Genomic DNA, 16804 nt, shown 5'->3' on the forward strand with positions numbered 1-16804 from the left:
TGTGTGGATTTCGGAGCGATTCGACTAAATTTCGCTTCAAGTTTGTTGTGTTTTTCCCCGTAATCCTCGCGCTGCATTTCTTACACTGCGTCTTGTTATCTTTGACGTCAAATATAAAATTTCCCCATAAGTCCTTTCTCCTCTTCCTCCCCGGCGTTGACATGTTGTCTTCTGCAGCGCATTCCCGGGTCAGTCTCAAACGCAAACTACGTTTACGTAATTTCCTTACCACGTCGCTCTGATTGGTTCTCCTCCCAACTCCTCCCGCCTCTTCTTGACGAAATGAGTTCCCATTGGATCTCGTCTCTGGCAGACATTTTCGTCTGGTTTTTATTCGTTGACGAATATGTCAATACACCTCGTCATCGTCTTAGTCCACGTAAATTATTTAGTTATTGTCTCGTTTTAGTCAGAAAAAAAAAGGTCATTGACGATAACTATGACGAAAATGTTTTTGATTGACTGATTGAAACTTTTATTATTAGATTGCACAGTACAGTACATATTCCGTACAATTGACCACTAAATGGTAACACCCCAATACGTTTTTCAACTTGTTTAAATCGGGTCATGTGACCACCTGGCTCTGTTTGATTGGTCCAACGTCACCAGTGACTGCATGTGATTGGTGAAACGCAGGCATGCGCAGATCCTACTTTGAAGCTCTCATAAACCAAAACAAAACATTAACAGATCGATAAACAAAAGTAGCGAGCCGAATGTAAAAAATGGAGCGTTTCTTCTCTATAAAAATACTCAAATAAAAGTATGTTGCATAAAAACTACTCGTAGAAGTACAATTTATCCCAAAAGTTACTCAAGTAAGTGTAACGGAGTAAATGTAGCGCGTTACTACCCACCTCTGCCGACACCTCCGGTCCCTTCTAGCGTTTCTCGCAAAAATGGTGGGAATTGATACCGGCGCACCTGGTAATGAGCATGCCATTCGCCGCAACATGCTATTAGCTGCTACACTGAGCTATAATTATTATTTAAAGCTGAAGATTTTCCACTAAAATACTAAAAGCAAGCTGTATTGTTGTATAGCGTGGGTGGGCCGGAGAGAGGAAACAAAAAACACTGGATCATAAAAAATGACAAATAAAATACATTTGGCTGACGGTTGCATTATCAACACAGAATCAATGAAATAAACACATGCATGTACTATGGAAGGGGGTACACAAACTTTTTGACTCAAGGGGCCGCATTGGGTTAAAAAAAATTTGGCTGGGGACCAGGCTGTAAATATATATATAAACACATATATATATATATATATATATATATATATATATATATATATATATATATATATATATATATATATATATATATATATATATATATATATATATATATATATATATATGTATACCCGTCTCCGCTCGGGATGGTCTCCTGCTGGCCCCAATATGGACCGGACTCTCTCTATTTTGTTAAATCCACTATGGACTGGACTCTCACACTATTATGTTAGATCCACTATGGACTGGACTCTCACACTATTATGTTAGATCCACTATGGACTGGACTATCACAATATTATGTTAGATCCACTATGGACTGGACTCTCACTATTATGTTAGATCCACTATGGACTGGACTCTCACAATATTATGCTAGATCCACTATGGACTGGACTCTCATATTGTTAGGTTAGATCCGCTATGGACTGGACTTTCAAGCTATTATGTTAGACCCACTATGTACTGGACTCTCACTATTATGTTAGATCCACTATGGACTGGACTCTCACTATTATGTTAGATCCACTATAGACTGGACTCTCACAATATTATGCTAGATCCACTATGGACTGGACTCTCTCACTATTATGTTGGATCCACTATGGACTGGACTCTCACTATTATGTTAGATCCACTATAGACTGGACTCTCACTATTATGTTGGATCCACTATGGACTGGACTCTCACTATTATGTTAGATCTACTATAGACTGGACTCTCACAATATTATGCTAGATCCACTATGGACTGGACTCTCTCACTATTATGTTAGATCCACTATGGACCGGACTCTCACAATATTATGTTAGATCCACTATGGACTGGACTCTCACAATATTATGTTGATCCACTATGGACTGGACTCTCACAATATTATGTTAGATCTACTATGGACTGGACTCTCACTATTATGTTAAATCCACTATGGACTGGACTCTCACACTATTATGTTGGATCCACTATGGACTGGACTCTCATTATTATGTTAGATCCACTATGGACTGGACTCTCACTATTATGTTAGATCCACTATGGACTGGACTCTCATACTGTTAGGTGAGATTCCACTATGGACTGGACTCTCTCACTATTATGTTAGATCCACTATGGACTGGACTCTCACTATTATGTTAGATCCACTATGGACTGCTCCCTCTATTATGTTAGATCCACTATGGACTGGACTCTCACACTATTATGTTAGATCCACTATGGACTGGACTCTCACAATATTATGCTAGACCCACTCGACGTCCATTGCATCCGGTCTCCCCTAGAGAGGGTGGGGTCACCCACATCTGCGGTCCTCTCCAAGGTTTCTCATAGTCAATCTCCTTGATATCCCACTGGGTTGTGAGTTTTTCCTTGCCCTTATGTGGGCTCTGAACCGAGGATGTCGTTGTGGCTTGTGCAGCCAAAATGTTCTATTTTGTTTCTATATATATATATATATATATATATATATATATATATATATATATATATATATATATATATATATATACACATATATATATATATATATATATATATATACATATATATATATGTGTATATATATATATACATATATATATATATATATGTGTATATATATATATATATACATATATATATATATATGTGTATATATATATATACATATATATATATATATATCAAAATTTCACGTGACGGGCTGTATATATATATATATATATGTATATATACATATATATATACATATATATATACATATATATATATATATATATATATATATATATATATATACAGCCCGTCACGTGAAATATTGCTGAGGCATCATTTCAAATTCCAACAAAAAATGTCCTTAATAAATATTGAATTTCTAACACGCCTCTACCACTAGAAAAGGTCAAAATGATAAAAGAGCCATATTTGCTGCATGGTAGACGACCACGACGTATCCCAGGCTGCAATCTCTTTTTGTTTATGTACTGTACTAACCACTCACCCCCTAAATCCTCCACATGACGCAAACAATGTTCCCAGTCTGTTGAACGCTCTCCCTGACCACCTGAGGGCACCACAGACTGTGGATGCTTTTTAAAAAAAGCTTGAAAAAACGTTTTTTTCTTTTAGATATACGCATACTAGTTCTAGCTATTAGGCTGTTTTAGTATTTTTTTTTTTTTAATACACTTTAGCACTTTGAGTGTTTTTTTTTACAAATAAAATATATTATTATTATTATTAAATGTGTTACCATTAAGGTTGCTCAATGAAAATAACTGTTCTGATGAGAATTTCAGCTCAAACGTACTTCCTGACTCTCCCCGAAAAATTAAAAACATGCTCTTTTTGGCTGTAGTTGTATGGTAGACGACCGCAGTGCACCCCAGATGGCACCTTGCAAATGTTTACGACGCTGTATTTGCGTCGTAAACATTGTGCAACAAAAAGTACGAGCGTCTATTGAGTCGACTCACCTTAAAAGGCACTTGGGACTTGTAATTGGGAGGCAAATCCCAGGTGAGGAGGACTGACGTCTTCATGACGGCTTTGACGCCAAAGTTCAAGGTGGGAAAATCTGCGTGGGAGAGGAAAAAAAAAAAAAAAAACCCTTGGATTAACAACGGGAGCGATAAATGGACTGTAATTAATTTCACCGCCAGCCTCTGAAAGGCATCGTGATTGATTTCGGCGCAAACACAACAAAGCTCAGGACGGGGAACAGCCGCCACCTCCTCCATGCTTTGTTTTTTCAGTTGACATAAAAATAACCAGGATTATTATTAAAAAGGAAGCTGCCTGTGTGACAAGGTGGAGGATGGAGGATGACGATGATGAGGAGGAGGAGGAGGAGGCACGCCGAGTGTGACTGCAGCGTGTAATGAGATTAGCCCGCCATAAATCAATAAACACACGCAGGGGGCGCTCAGACGAGAGAGGAACTGTGTTGAGGTTCGCGACAAGCAGGTGAAGAGTCATACCTGTCAACATATGGGACGTTTTGTTTTTTTTACCAGGGATTGCCTTGCTTCTGGTCTCGTTTAATAGATATCATCAGCTTTGGAACCTGACACATAGACAGCCCTATTCACCCTTCTATTATGTTGAGGGTCAATTTGACCCATTTCAGTTTTTGTGTTTATCAAAGTACTGGTTATCCTTTCTTTTTCTTGCTGAAATCTGGTGACTTTTCCTCATCTAGGGTCATGAACTGGTGTGTAAAATCTGGACACTTTGTTGTGTCGTGGAATGTCTTGCAGATTTTGTATACAAAGATGATGTTGCGGGTCATTTTGACCCAGACGCTTTAATGTGGGTAAATAGCCAAAATAAACAAGTTTCTTTGATGTACTTTTTACTTTGATGTACAATTGTTTGTATTTTGATTTAATAATTCAAAAAAAAGAAGGAGTTTTCTGGTCCCGGTCTATGGAACGCTCTTCCTGACCACCTGAGGGCACCACAGACTGTGGATGCTTTTAAAAAAGGCTTAAAAACCCTTCTTTTTAAAAAATAGCCTTTTGTTTTTTAGATATACCGTATTTCCTTGAATTGCCGCCGGGTATATAGTATACGCCTGCCTAGAATTATTGCCAGGTCAACCTCAGTTCGCTAAATAATTAGCGCATGCTAGGCTCAGGATTACCCCCCGGGTCAAACTCGTTTCAAGGGTACAGTGTCTACACGTCTCTCCTCAATTGAGCTGAATGGAACTCTGTCTCTCTTGAATTCCTTGCTTCTTCCATCCATCCATTTTCTACCGCTTATTCCCTTTCGGGGTCGCGGGGGGCGCTGGCGCCTATCTCAGCTACAATCGGGCGGAAGGCGGGGTACACCCTGGACAAGTCGCCACCTCATCGCAGGGCCAACACAGATAGACAGACAACATTCACAATCACATTCACACACTAGGGCCAATTTAGTGTTGCCAATCAACCTATCCCCAGGTGCATGTCTTTGGAAGTGGGAGGAAGCCGGAGTACCCGGAGAGAACCCACGCATTCACGGGGAGAACATGCAAACTCCACACAGAAAGATCCCGAGCCTGGATTTGAACCCAGGACTGCAGGACCTTCGTATTGTGAGGCAGACGCACTAACCCCTCTGCCACCGTGAAGCCCGCCAGGTCAAACTCAGTTCGCTAAATAATTAGCGCATGCTAGGCTCAGGATTACCCCCCGGGTCAAACTCGTTTCAAGGGTACAGTGTCTACACGTCTCTCCTCAATTGAGCTGAATTGAACTCTGTCTCTCTTGAATTCCTTGCTTCTTGTCTTGTTTAATAGATGTCGTCAGTGTTCGAACCCGACACTACCCCAATGCGTATGTCACATACCGTTAGACATGGTCCTGCTCTGGATGCTGGGACTGAGGGGTCCCCCGCCCTTGCTGGTGAAAGCCTGCACCCTGATGTCGTAGGTGGTGTCGGGGTTGAGGCCCTGGATGGTCATGCGGGTGTCGCCGGTGCGGTTGGTGCTGTTCTGCTGGCTGTTGATGTCCCTGTACACCACCACGTACGACACCATCTTGCCGTTCCGTTCGGCCAGCAGCGGGGGGTCCCACGTCAGCTGCGTGCTGGACTGCGTCAGGCCGGTGACCTGCAGGTTCAGCGGGAATCCCGACGGCACGTCCTCGGGGGTGCCGATCTCCTTGGTGTAGGGCTCGCCGTTGCCGGCGCGGTTGCGGGCGCTGAGGCGGAAGACGTAGGTGGCGCCCTTGTGCAGCCCCGTGACCGTGTAGTGGTCGTCGGTCTTCCTCAGCTCGCGTGAGGTGTAGGCGTCGTCGTCCACGCGCTTGTACTGCAGGTAGTAGCCCACCAGCTCGCCCACCATGTCCTTGGGAGGCTGCCACTGGATGAGGGCGGTGTTGCCCATGGTGGTGCTGATCATCATGGTGGGCTTGCCTGGCACTGGAAAGAAGGGCACCGTCAAGCTAAAAGCGACCACTTCAAAAAGCCGTCCTTTACCTGCTCCGGTGGTGGTGACGACTTTGGCTTTGCTGCGGGCGCCGTCTCCCTTGGTGGTGTACGCCGCCACGGTGACGGAGTAGGTGGTGTCGGGCTGCAGACCGCCGATGGTGGCCTCCTGCGACATGACGACGACACAGAGCCACCATAAAATTAACAAACTTGTCTCGCCCGGTTTCACCCAAAACCCCTCAAACACAACCTCAGCTCCTCGGACCGTCTGATTGCAACCAAACACATTTCCAATCGTCACAAAAAAAAAGGCACACAACCCCGACAAACCGGAAAAAAATAAATGAGCGTCACCGGTGTGTCCGTGTTCATGTCTGCCAGCTCGTTAAAAATGGATGTGCATCATTTTTTTTACATAAAAAACTAATTCATTTGAAGTTTGGGTGCAATAAAGACTATTTACCCTTTGATCTATGGAGGCGCTAATTATGTCTTTGCTGTCCAAAGACGTAATCAGCTTTGAGGACCGCATTATTCAGCTCAATACACCACTGGAAGGTTCAGAGAACAGCAAAAAAAAAAATGAATTTTGTATTTTAGTTTGCCCCCCGTGACCTCAAAGGGAATAAGCGGTAGAAAATGGATGGGGATGGATAGTTTGGTTTTCACTGTACAGTTAGAGATGCAACCTCAGTGGACTCTCACTATTATGTTAGATCCACTATGGACTGGACTCTCACTATTATGTTAGATCCACTATGGACTGGACTTTCACTATTAAGTTAGATCCACTATGGACTGGACTCTCACAATATTATGTTAGATCCCCTATGGACTGGACTCTCACTATTATGTTGGATCCACTATGGACTGGACTCTCACTATTATGTTGGATCCACTATGGACTGGACTCTCACTATTATGTTTGATCCACTATGGATTGGACTCTATTATATTAGATCCACTATGGACTGGACTCTCACTATTATGTTAGATCCACTATGGACTGGACTCTCACACTATTATGTTAAATCCACTATAGACTGGACTCTCACACTATTATGTTAGAGCCACTATGGACTGGACTCTCACTATTATGCTGGATCCACTATGGACTGGACTCTCTCACTATTATGTTAGATCCACTATGGACTGGACTCTCACTATTATGTTAGATCCACTATGGACTGTACTCTCACACTATTATGTTAAATCCACTATAGACTGGACTCTCACACTATTATGTTAGATCCACTATGGACTGGACTCTCACTATTATGCTGGATCCACTATGGACTGGACTCTCTCACTATTATGTTAGATCCACTATGGAAAGGACTCTCACCATTATGTTAGATCCACTATGGACTGGACTCTCACTATTATGTTAGATCCACTATGGACTGGACTCTCACTATTATGTTAGATCCACTATGGACTGGACTCTCACTATTATGTTAGATCCACCATGAACTGGATTCTCACTATTAGAAGAGTACAGCCTAGACGTTTCTCCTCAATTGAGCTAAATTGAATCCTGTCTCTGTTTAATTCCTTGCTTCTGGTCTCGTTTAATAGACGTCATCAGCGTTTGAACCTGACACATAGACAGCCCTATTAACTATGTTGAGGGTCAATTTGACTCATTTCAGTTTTTGTGTTTATCAAAGTACTGGCTATCCTTTCTTTTTCTTGCTGAAATCTGGTAACTTTTCCTCATCTAGGGTCATGAACTGGTGTGTAAAATCTGGACACTTTGTTGTGTAGTGGAATGCCTTGCAGAGTTTGTATACAAAGATGATGTTGCGGGTCATTTTGACCCAGGCGCTTTAATGTGGGTAAATATCCAAAATAAACAAGTTTCTTTGATGTAATTTTTACTTTGATGTACAATTGTTTGTATTTTAATTGCCTCTGAGACCCAGAGCCAGGTGTGTGAAGAGAGGGAATTTTCTCACACTTGTCCTTGTCACTGTTCTCATGTCATCTCTTTGACAAACTCACCAAAAATGAGCTCCAGAAGGATGACATCTGAGGAGACGAGGACAAGTGTGAGAAAGTTCCCTCTCTTCACACACCTGGCTCTGGTTCTCAGAGACAATCAAAATACAAACAATTGTACATCAAAGTAAAAAGTACATCAAGGAGACATGTTTATTTTTGGAGCTATTTACCTACATTAAAGTGCCTGGGTCAAAATGACTCGCAACATCATTCGGTTTAGCTCGGTTGGTAGAGTGGCCGTGCCAGCAACTTGAGGGTTGCAGGTTCGATTCCCGCTTCCGCCATCCTAGTCACTGCCGTTGTGTCCTTGGGCAAGACACTTTACCCACCTGCTCCCAGTGCCACCCACACTGGTTTGAATGTAACTTAGATATTGGGTTTCACTATGTAAAGCGCTTTGAGTCACTAGAGGAAAAGCGCTATATAAATATAATTCACTTCACTTCACTTTTATACAAACTCTGCACAAACATTCCACTACACAACAAAGTGTCCAGATTTACACACCAGTTCATGACCCTAGATGAGGAAAAAGTCACCAGATTTCAGCAAGAAAAAGAAAGGATAACCAGTACTTTGATCAACACAAAAACTGAAATGGGTCAAATTGACCCTCAACATGATACAACTGGAATAAAAAATGTATTGTGTGTCACTTTTCTAAATGTTTATACAACCTAAAATACAATTGTTATTGGTTCAACCTGTTTTCTTGACTGTTTTGAGTGCATTTACACAATGTGGGTCAAAACGACCCGCAACATAATCAATGTCATTTTTTCATAACATAATCAATGTCATTTTTTCATAACATAATCAATGTCATTTTTTCCAACATAATACAATAATACCATCTTCTACTAGAGCATACAGTCACTTATAGGCTATGTAGTTTGGCACCAATGCAACTTCCCGTTCATTGGGTTCTCACGTGACAAGAACACGGACACTTAGGTGAGCAAAGGCACGCAGGAACAGGAACAGGACACTGCACACAGACACATGCACACACACACAATATTTCTGTGTATACAGCGCCGGCGCTTACATCGCCAGCCTGCATCAGCATAGTGGGGAAACTAAAACAACCCAAAACAATATAATCACACATAAACAGAGGTGGATACTAATCTATTTGCTAGTATGTGCTGTGCATAAACACACGCATGCATGCACACACACACACACACACACACACATGTGCACACACACTCGTGCCCGCAGGCTTCCCAGCTCGTAAGAGGATGCCCTATTTTCTCCGCCACCCTCTGCCCTTCCTTACAGCGCTTCTCCAACTAACAGACTTTTAATTACATTATCATAGCAAGGGAAAGGGGAAAAAATGTTATATAGGCCAGCTTCTTTTTTTATTGGCGTCGTCTTTAAGGCACATTTACTGCTCCTGTACTTTGTCATTAGAGAGATAGAACGCTAAATGACTTTATCGTAAAAAGTGTTTTAACTTTATGGAAGGCGTTCTATTACTTTAATCACATAAAAAGTGGCTTTAACAGGCTCACTGGTGGCAGTCACTCTGGAGATTTTTTTTTTTTTTTATTCCGCCAAGGTCATTATAGCTCTGCTGACACTTCCTCCGCTCCCTTTTCTTCCCTTTGGACCAGGGGTGTTCAAACTTTTTCCACTTAGGGCCACAGACTGAAAAATCAAAGCAAGCGGGGGCCATTTTGACTTTTTATTTTATTTTAAAAAACAAAACAAAATATGTATAACCAATATTCATTTAAGCCCCCAAAGGGTTTTGGTCAAAAAATATTAAAAATGTGTCATTATTCAGTATTATTTTGTTTTATTATCATCCAAGTTTTAAATCTCCAGATCAACATTAGGTCCATCTGTCAATATAATGATTTTTAATGATTTAAGTTGTATGCTCTTTTTGTCAAAGAAAACCCTGTTTTTTGATTGAAAAAAACACACAAAATATGCAATATTATCACCCAATATTTTTTTAAATGGAATATTTGAGATTATATAATAATTGGAGCCTTAAAAAAGTAAATAACTCATAACACCATTGATTTTGATTCATTATTATTTTTTAAGCAATGACACTTAAAATCAAATGACACTAAAATTATTGTATTTGTTAAAAAAAAAAATATGTATACATTTTTTTATCGTTTACTTTTAACACAATAATCTCGAGATGAACTTCAGATCTATCCGTCAATTATAAGTTTTATTGTTGTTTATGTTTTTTGTTTGTTCATTTTAGGCCCTTCAAAAACAGCTCGGTTTTTTTATATGGCAAACACAAAATATGCAACATTTTCCCCAAAAAATATCTCAAAGTGGAAAATTTAACGTGACGTAATTGGAGCCTTGAATACGTCCATCCATCCATCCATTTTCTACCGCTTATTGCCTTTCGGGGTCGCGGGGGGCGCTGGCGCCTATCTCAGCTACAATCGGGCAGAAGGCGGAGTACACCCTGGACAAGTCGCCACCTCATCGCAGGGCCCTTGAATACGTCGGTAATTCCTAATGACATTGATTTTGATTCATTATTATTTTTTGAGCAATGCCGCTTAAAAACAAATCACACTAAAACTATTGGGGATCCAAAAGGGTCCTACTCATGAAAGTGTTAAAAAAAAAAATACATTTTTTTACTGTTTACTTTTAACACAATAATCTCGAGATCAACTTCAGATCTATCCGTTTTATTGTTGTTTATGGTTTTTTTTGTTCATTTTAGGCCCTTCTTTTAAAAAAACAGCTCAGTTTTTTATATGGCAAACACAAAATATGCAACATTTTCCCCCCAAAATATCTCAAAGTGGAAAATTTAACGTGACGTAATTGGAGCCTTGAATATGTCGGTAATTCCTACTGACATTGATTTTGATTCATTATTATTTTTTGAGCAATGACACTTAAAAACAAATCACACTAAAACTATTGGGGATCCAAAAGGGTCCTACTCATGAAAGTGTTAAAAAATAAATTATACATTTTTTTAATGTCTACTTTTAACACAATAATCTCGAGATCAACTTCAGATCTATCCGTTTTATTGTTGTTTATGGTTTTTTGGTTCATTTTAGGCCCTTCTTTTAAAAAAACAGCTCAGTTTTCTATATGGCAAACACAAAATATATAACATTTTCCCCCAAAAATATCTCAAAGTGGAAAATTTAACGTGACGTAATTGGAGCCTTGAATAGGTCAATAATTCCTAATGACATTGATTTTGATTCATTATTATTTTTTGAGCAATGACACTTAAAAACAAATCACACTAAAACTATTGGGGATCCAAAAGGGTCCTACTCATGAAAGTGTTAAAAAAAAAAAAATACTTTTTTTTTTACTGTTTACTTTTAACACAATAATCTCGAGATCAACTTCAGATCTATCCGTTTTATTGTTGTTTATGTTTTTTTTTGTTCATTTTAGGCCCTTCTTTTTAAAAAAAAACAGCACCGTTTTTTATATGGCAAACACAAAATATGCAACATTTTCCCCCAAAAAATTTAACGTGACGTAATTGGAACCTTGAATAGGTCAATAATTCCTAATGACATTGATTTTGATTCATTATTATTTTTTAAAGAAAGAAACACAAAGGGCAGCTTTGTGTTAAAGTTAAAGTACCAATGATTGTTACACACACACTAAGTGTGGTGAAATTTGTCGTCTGCATTCGACCCATCCCCTTGATCACCCACTGGGAAGTGAGGAGAGCAGTGAGCAGCAGCGGTGCCACGCCCGGGAATCATTTATGCTGATTTAACCACCAATTCCAACCCTTGACGCTGAGTGCCAAGCAGGGAGGTAATTGGTCCCATTTTTATAGTCTTTGGTACGACTCAGCCGGGATTTGAACTCACAACCTACCGATCTCAAGGCGGACACTCTAACCACTAGGTCACTGAGTAGAATATTAGAGTAAACATTGCAACATTTTCTTGTTACATTTCGCCTGTTTGCTCCTTTATATCACTTTTTACGTTTTAAAAATGTTTCATTTGTATTTTTAAAATGTGCCGTGGGTCCGTTAAAAAATTACCTACGGCCGCAAATGACCCCCCGGGTCGCATTTTGGACACGCCCGCTTTGGACAAAACGCTCGACAAGTCGGAAGGATGGAAGTTTCCTTCGCCGGGTGGCGGGTCTCTCCCTTAGAGATAGGGTGAGAAGCTCTGCCAACTCCGGGTTGGGGAGATCTTGCCCAAAGTGGAGGATTCAAGTACCTCGGAGTCTTGTTCACGAGTGAGGGAAGAGTGGATGGTGAGGTCCACGGGCGGATCGGTGCGGCGTCTTCAGTAATGCGGACGCTGTAGCGATCCGTTGTGGTGAAGAAGGAGCTGAGCCGGAAGGCAAAGCTCTCAATTTACCGGTCGATCTACATTCCCATCCTCACCTATGGTCATGAGCTTTGGGTTAAGACCGAAAGGACAAGATCACGGGTACAATGAGTTTCCTTCGCCGGCTGGCAGGGCTCTCCCTTAGAGATAGGGTGAGAAGCTCTGCCAACTCCAGGTTGGGAAGATCTTGCCCCAAGTGGAGGAGTTCAAGTACCTCGGAGTCTTGTTCACGAGTGAGGGAAGAGTGGATGGTGAGGTCCACGGGCGGATCGGTGCGGCGTCTTCAGTAATGCGGACGCTGTATCGATCCGTTGTGGTGAAGAAGGAGCTGAGCCGGAAGGCAAAGCTCTCAATTTACCGGTCGATTTACATTCCCATCCTCACCTATGGTCATGAGCTTTGGGTTTAGACCGAAAGGACAAGATCACGGGTACAATGAGTTTCCTCGGCGGGCCTGCAGGTCTCTCCCTTAGAGATAGGGTGAGAAGCTCAAAGTAAAGCTGCTGTTCCTCCACATGGAGAGGATCCAGATGAGGTGTTACGGGCATCTGGTCAGGATGCCCGGTAGGAGGCCACGGGGAAGACCCAGGACACGTTGGGAAGACTATGTCTCCCGGCTGGGAACGCCTCGGGATTCGCTGGGAGGAGCTGGACAAAGTGGCTGGGGAGAGGGAAGTCTGGGCTTCCCTGCTTAGGCTGCTGCCCCCGCGACACGACCTCGGATAAGCCGAAAAAGATGGATGGATGGAGATAAGGCCTGGCGGAAGTCTGTACTCATGTGGTATTGCCTAGATCAGGGGTCATCAACCTTTTTGAAACCAAGAGCTACTTCTTGGGTACTGATTAATGCGAAGGGCTACCAGTTTGATACACACTTAAATAAATTGCCAGAAATAGCCTATTTGCTCAATTTACTTTTACCTCTATGTTATTATTAATAATTAATGATATTTATCTTTGTGGAAACACTGATCATCTTAATGATTTCTCGCAATAATTATATATAGAAACAGATAAATATTTTTATAAATATATTTCGACTCTTTAAAATTCAAAATTCAATCGAAAAAAAGAGGAGAAAAACTAGCTAATTTTAGTATTTTTTATAAAAATTAAAAAAATAATTTATGGAACATCATTCGTAATTTTTCCTGATATAGATTATCTTTTAGAATTTTGATGACGTGTTTTAAATAGGTTAAAATTCAATCTGCACTTTGTTAGAATATATAACAAATTGGAACAAGCTATATTTCCATCAAAGACGAATATTTTTTTTGAATTTTAATCATAATAAGTTTGAAGAAATATTTCACAAATATTCTTCGTTGAAAAAACAGAAGCTAAAATGAAGAATTAAATTGAAATGTATTTAGTATTCTTTACAATAAAAAAATAAATAAAAAATTGTCAGGTATATGTGTTTAAAAATCCTAAAATCATTTTTAAGGTTGTATTTTTTCTCTAAAATTGTCTTTCTGAAAGTTATAAGAAGCAAAGGAATAAAATAAATGAATTCATATAAACAAGTGAAGACCAAGTCTTTAAAATATTTTCTTGGATTTTCTAATTCTATTTGAGTTTTGTCTCTCTTAGAATTAAAAATGTCGAGCAAAGTCAGACCAGCTTGCTAGTAAATAAATAAATTTAAAAATGTAGAGGCAGCTCACTGGTAAGTGCTGCTATTTGAGCTATTTTTAGAACAGGCCAGTGGGCGACTCATCTGGTCCTTACGGGCGACCTGGTGCCCGCGGGCACCGCGTTGGTGAACCCTGGCTCAAATAATTTCTATCCATCATTGTTCCTTTAAACACTTAAAGGGGAACATTATCACAATTTCAAAAGGGTTAAAAACAATAAAAATCAGTTTCCTAGTGGCATGTTTTATTTTTCAAAGTTTTTTTCAAAATTTTACACGTCCCGGAATATCCCTAAAAAAAGCTTTAAAGTTCTTGATTTTCACTATTTGCGATGCGACTCTCCATTTCCCTGTGACATCATACAGTGCTGCCAATACAAACAACATGGCGGTTACCACAGCAAGATATAGCGACATTAGCTCGGATTCAGACTCGGATTTCAGCGGCTTAAGCGATTCAACAGATTACGCATGTATTGAAACAGATGGTCGGAGTATGGAGGCAGATAGCGAAAACGAAAATGAAGCCATTGAGCGAATAGCTATTGTCGCTATTCGGCCATAGCGTGGGTGTACCTAATGAAGTGGCCCATAGCATGGCTGCCTTATTAGCATCGCCGGTAAAATGTGCGGACCAAACGATCAGGACTTTCGCATCTTGTGACACTGGAGCAACTTAAATCCGTCGATTGGTAAGTGTTTGTTTCGCATTAAATGCGGGTATCTAGTTTCAAATGTACATACAGCTAGCGTAAATAGCATGGTAGCATCGATTAGCGTGGCATGTTAGTATCGATTAGCTGGCAGTCATGCTGCGACCAAATATGTCTGATTAGCACATAAGTCAACAACATCAACAAAACGCACCTTTGTGATTTCGTTGACTTAATGGTTGCAAATGCATCTGCAGGTTATCCATACATCTCTGTGCCATGTCTGTCTTAGCATCGCCGGTCAAATGTGAAAACACTTTGGCACATTCAATGGCGGCAGATTTCTTGCCAGTGGTGCAACTTGACTCCCTCCCTGTTAGTGTTGTTACACCCTCCGACAACACACCATCAAGGCATGATGTCTCCAAGGTTCCAAAAAAATAGTCGAAAAAACGGAAAATAACAGAGCTGAGACCCGGTGTTTGTCACTTTCTGATGTCATCGCTAAAAGACCGATAAACAGAAAGGCGTTTAATTGGCCAAAATTCACCCATTTAGAGTTCGGAAATCGGTTAAAAAAATACATGGTCTTTTTTCTGCACCATCAAGGTATATATTGACGCTTACATAGGTTTGGTGATAATGTTCCCCTTTAAACACGGTCACTGCAGGTCGGTCTCACATTTCCTGTCAGAGATGAAACATCCGTCATGACTGAAGGTGCAGATTAATTATTCTTTTGATAAAAGAAAAAAATCTCTTTGTTCCAGATCGACAGCTGAACGCACTATTTTGTTGTTGTGACACCTGGCCGCTGAACTGGCGACACGCACCAGTGAAGCGGCCGTGCGTTCACGCCGCGGCGTTGTGATGACTGTAAAATGTGCGGACCAAACGATTAGGACTTTCGCATCTTGTGACACTGGAGCAACTTAAATCCGTCGATTGGTAAGTGTTTGTTTCGCATTAAATGCGGGTATCTAGTTTCAAATGTACATACAGCTAGCGTAAATAGCATGGTAGCATCGATTAGCGTGGCATGTTAGCATCGATTAGCTGGCAGTCATGCCGCGACCAAATATGTCTGATTAGCACATAAGTCAACAACATGAACAAAACGCACCTTTGTGATTTTGTTGACTTTATGGTTGCAAATGCATCTGCAGGTTATCCATACATCTCTGTGCCATGTCTGTCTTAGCATCGCCGGTCAAATGTGAAAACACTTTGGCACATTCAATGGCGGAAGATTTCTTGCCAGTGGTGCAACTTGAATCCCTCCCTGTTAGTGTTGTTACACCCTCCGACAACACACCGACGAGGCATGATGTCTCCAAGGTTCCAAAAAATAGTCGAAAAAACGGAAAATAACAGAGCTGAGACCCGGTGTTTGTCACTTTCTGACGTCATCGCTACAAGACCGATAAACAGAAAGGCGTTTAATTTGCCAAAATTCACCCATTTAGAGTTCGTAAATCGGTTAAAAAAATACATGGTCTTTTTTCTGCAACATCAAGGTATATATTGTCGCTTGCATAGGTTTGGTGATAATGTTCCCCTTTAAACACGGTCCCTGCAGGTCGGTCTCACATTTCCTGTCAGGGAGGAAACATCCGTCATGAAGGAAGGTGCAGATGAATTATTCTTTTGATAAAAGAAAAAAATCTCTTTGTTCCAGATCGACAGCTGAACGCACTATTTTGTTGTTGTGACACCTGGCCGCTGAACTGGCGACACGCACCAGCGTTCATGATGACTGAGAGGTAATAAAGCGTGAGAAAGAGCCGCGTGACAACAGTCAGCTGCCGTCGCAGGAAGGGCCGCGGGGCAATCGCGGAAGACGGGCTGATGAAAACATCGCCCGCCCTGATAACGGTGCAGCACCACGGCGTGTGGAGGTAAAACAGCAGGTCAGCCACGCTTAATTTACGTCTCCTGACGACGCTGCGGCTCGGACCAGCACGCCCGCACCCCCAATGCTCACTGAGAATCATGCCGCCGGCGAACATCGCTGAGCTTCGTCTTCACGCTTCAAG

The 16804-nt window shown here is 41.0% G+C and overlaps 1 protein-coding gene across 18 annotated transcripts in view; it reads right to left on the minus strand.

The window, feature by feature from the left end:
• LOC133568754 (receptor-type tyrosine-protein phosphatase F-like) overlaps positions 1-16804 on the minus strand; it is a 621387-nt gene that overhangs the window by 105698 nt on the left and 498885 nt on the right. For all 18 annotated transcript variants that reach the window (XM_061920870.1, XM_061920869.1, XM_061920884.1 and 15 more), the window contains 3 exons: positions 6190-6307; positions 5560-6132; positions 3702-3802 (listed from right to left, as the gene is read on the minus strand). In XM_061920870.1, the coding sequence (XP_061776854.1) occupies positions 3702-3802; positions 5560-6132; positions 6190-6307 (792 nt within the window). The remainder of the gene's footprint in view (positions 1-3701; positions 3803-5559; positions 6133-6189; positions 6308-16804) is intronic.

The sequence above is a fragment of the Nerophis ophidion genome, linkage group LG14 (assembly GCF_033978795.1).
Source record: "Nerophis ophidion isolate RoL-2023_Sa linkage group LG14, RoL_Noph_v1.0, whole genome shotgun sequence".
Taxonomy (NCBI): domain Eukaryota; kingdom Metazoa; phylum Chordata; class Actinopteri; order Syngnathiformes; family Syngnathidae; genus Nerophis; species Nerophis ophidion.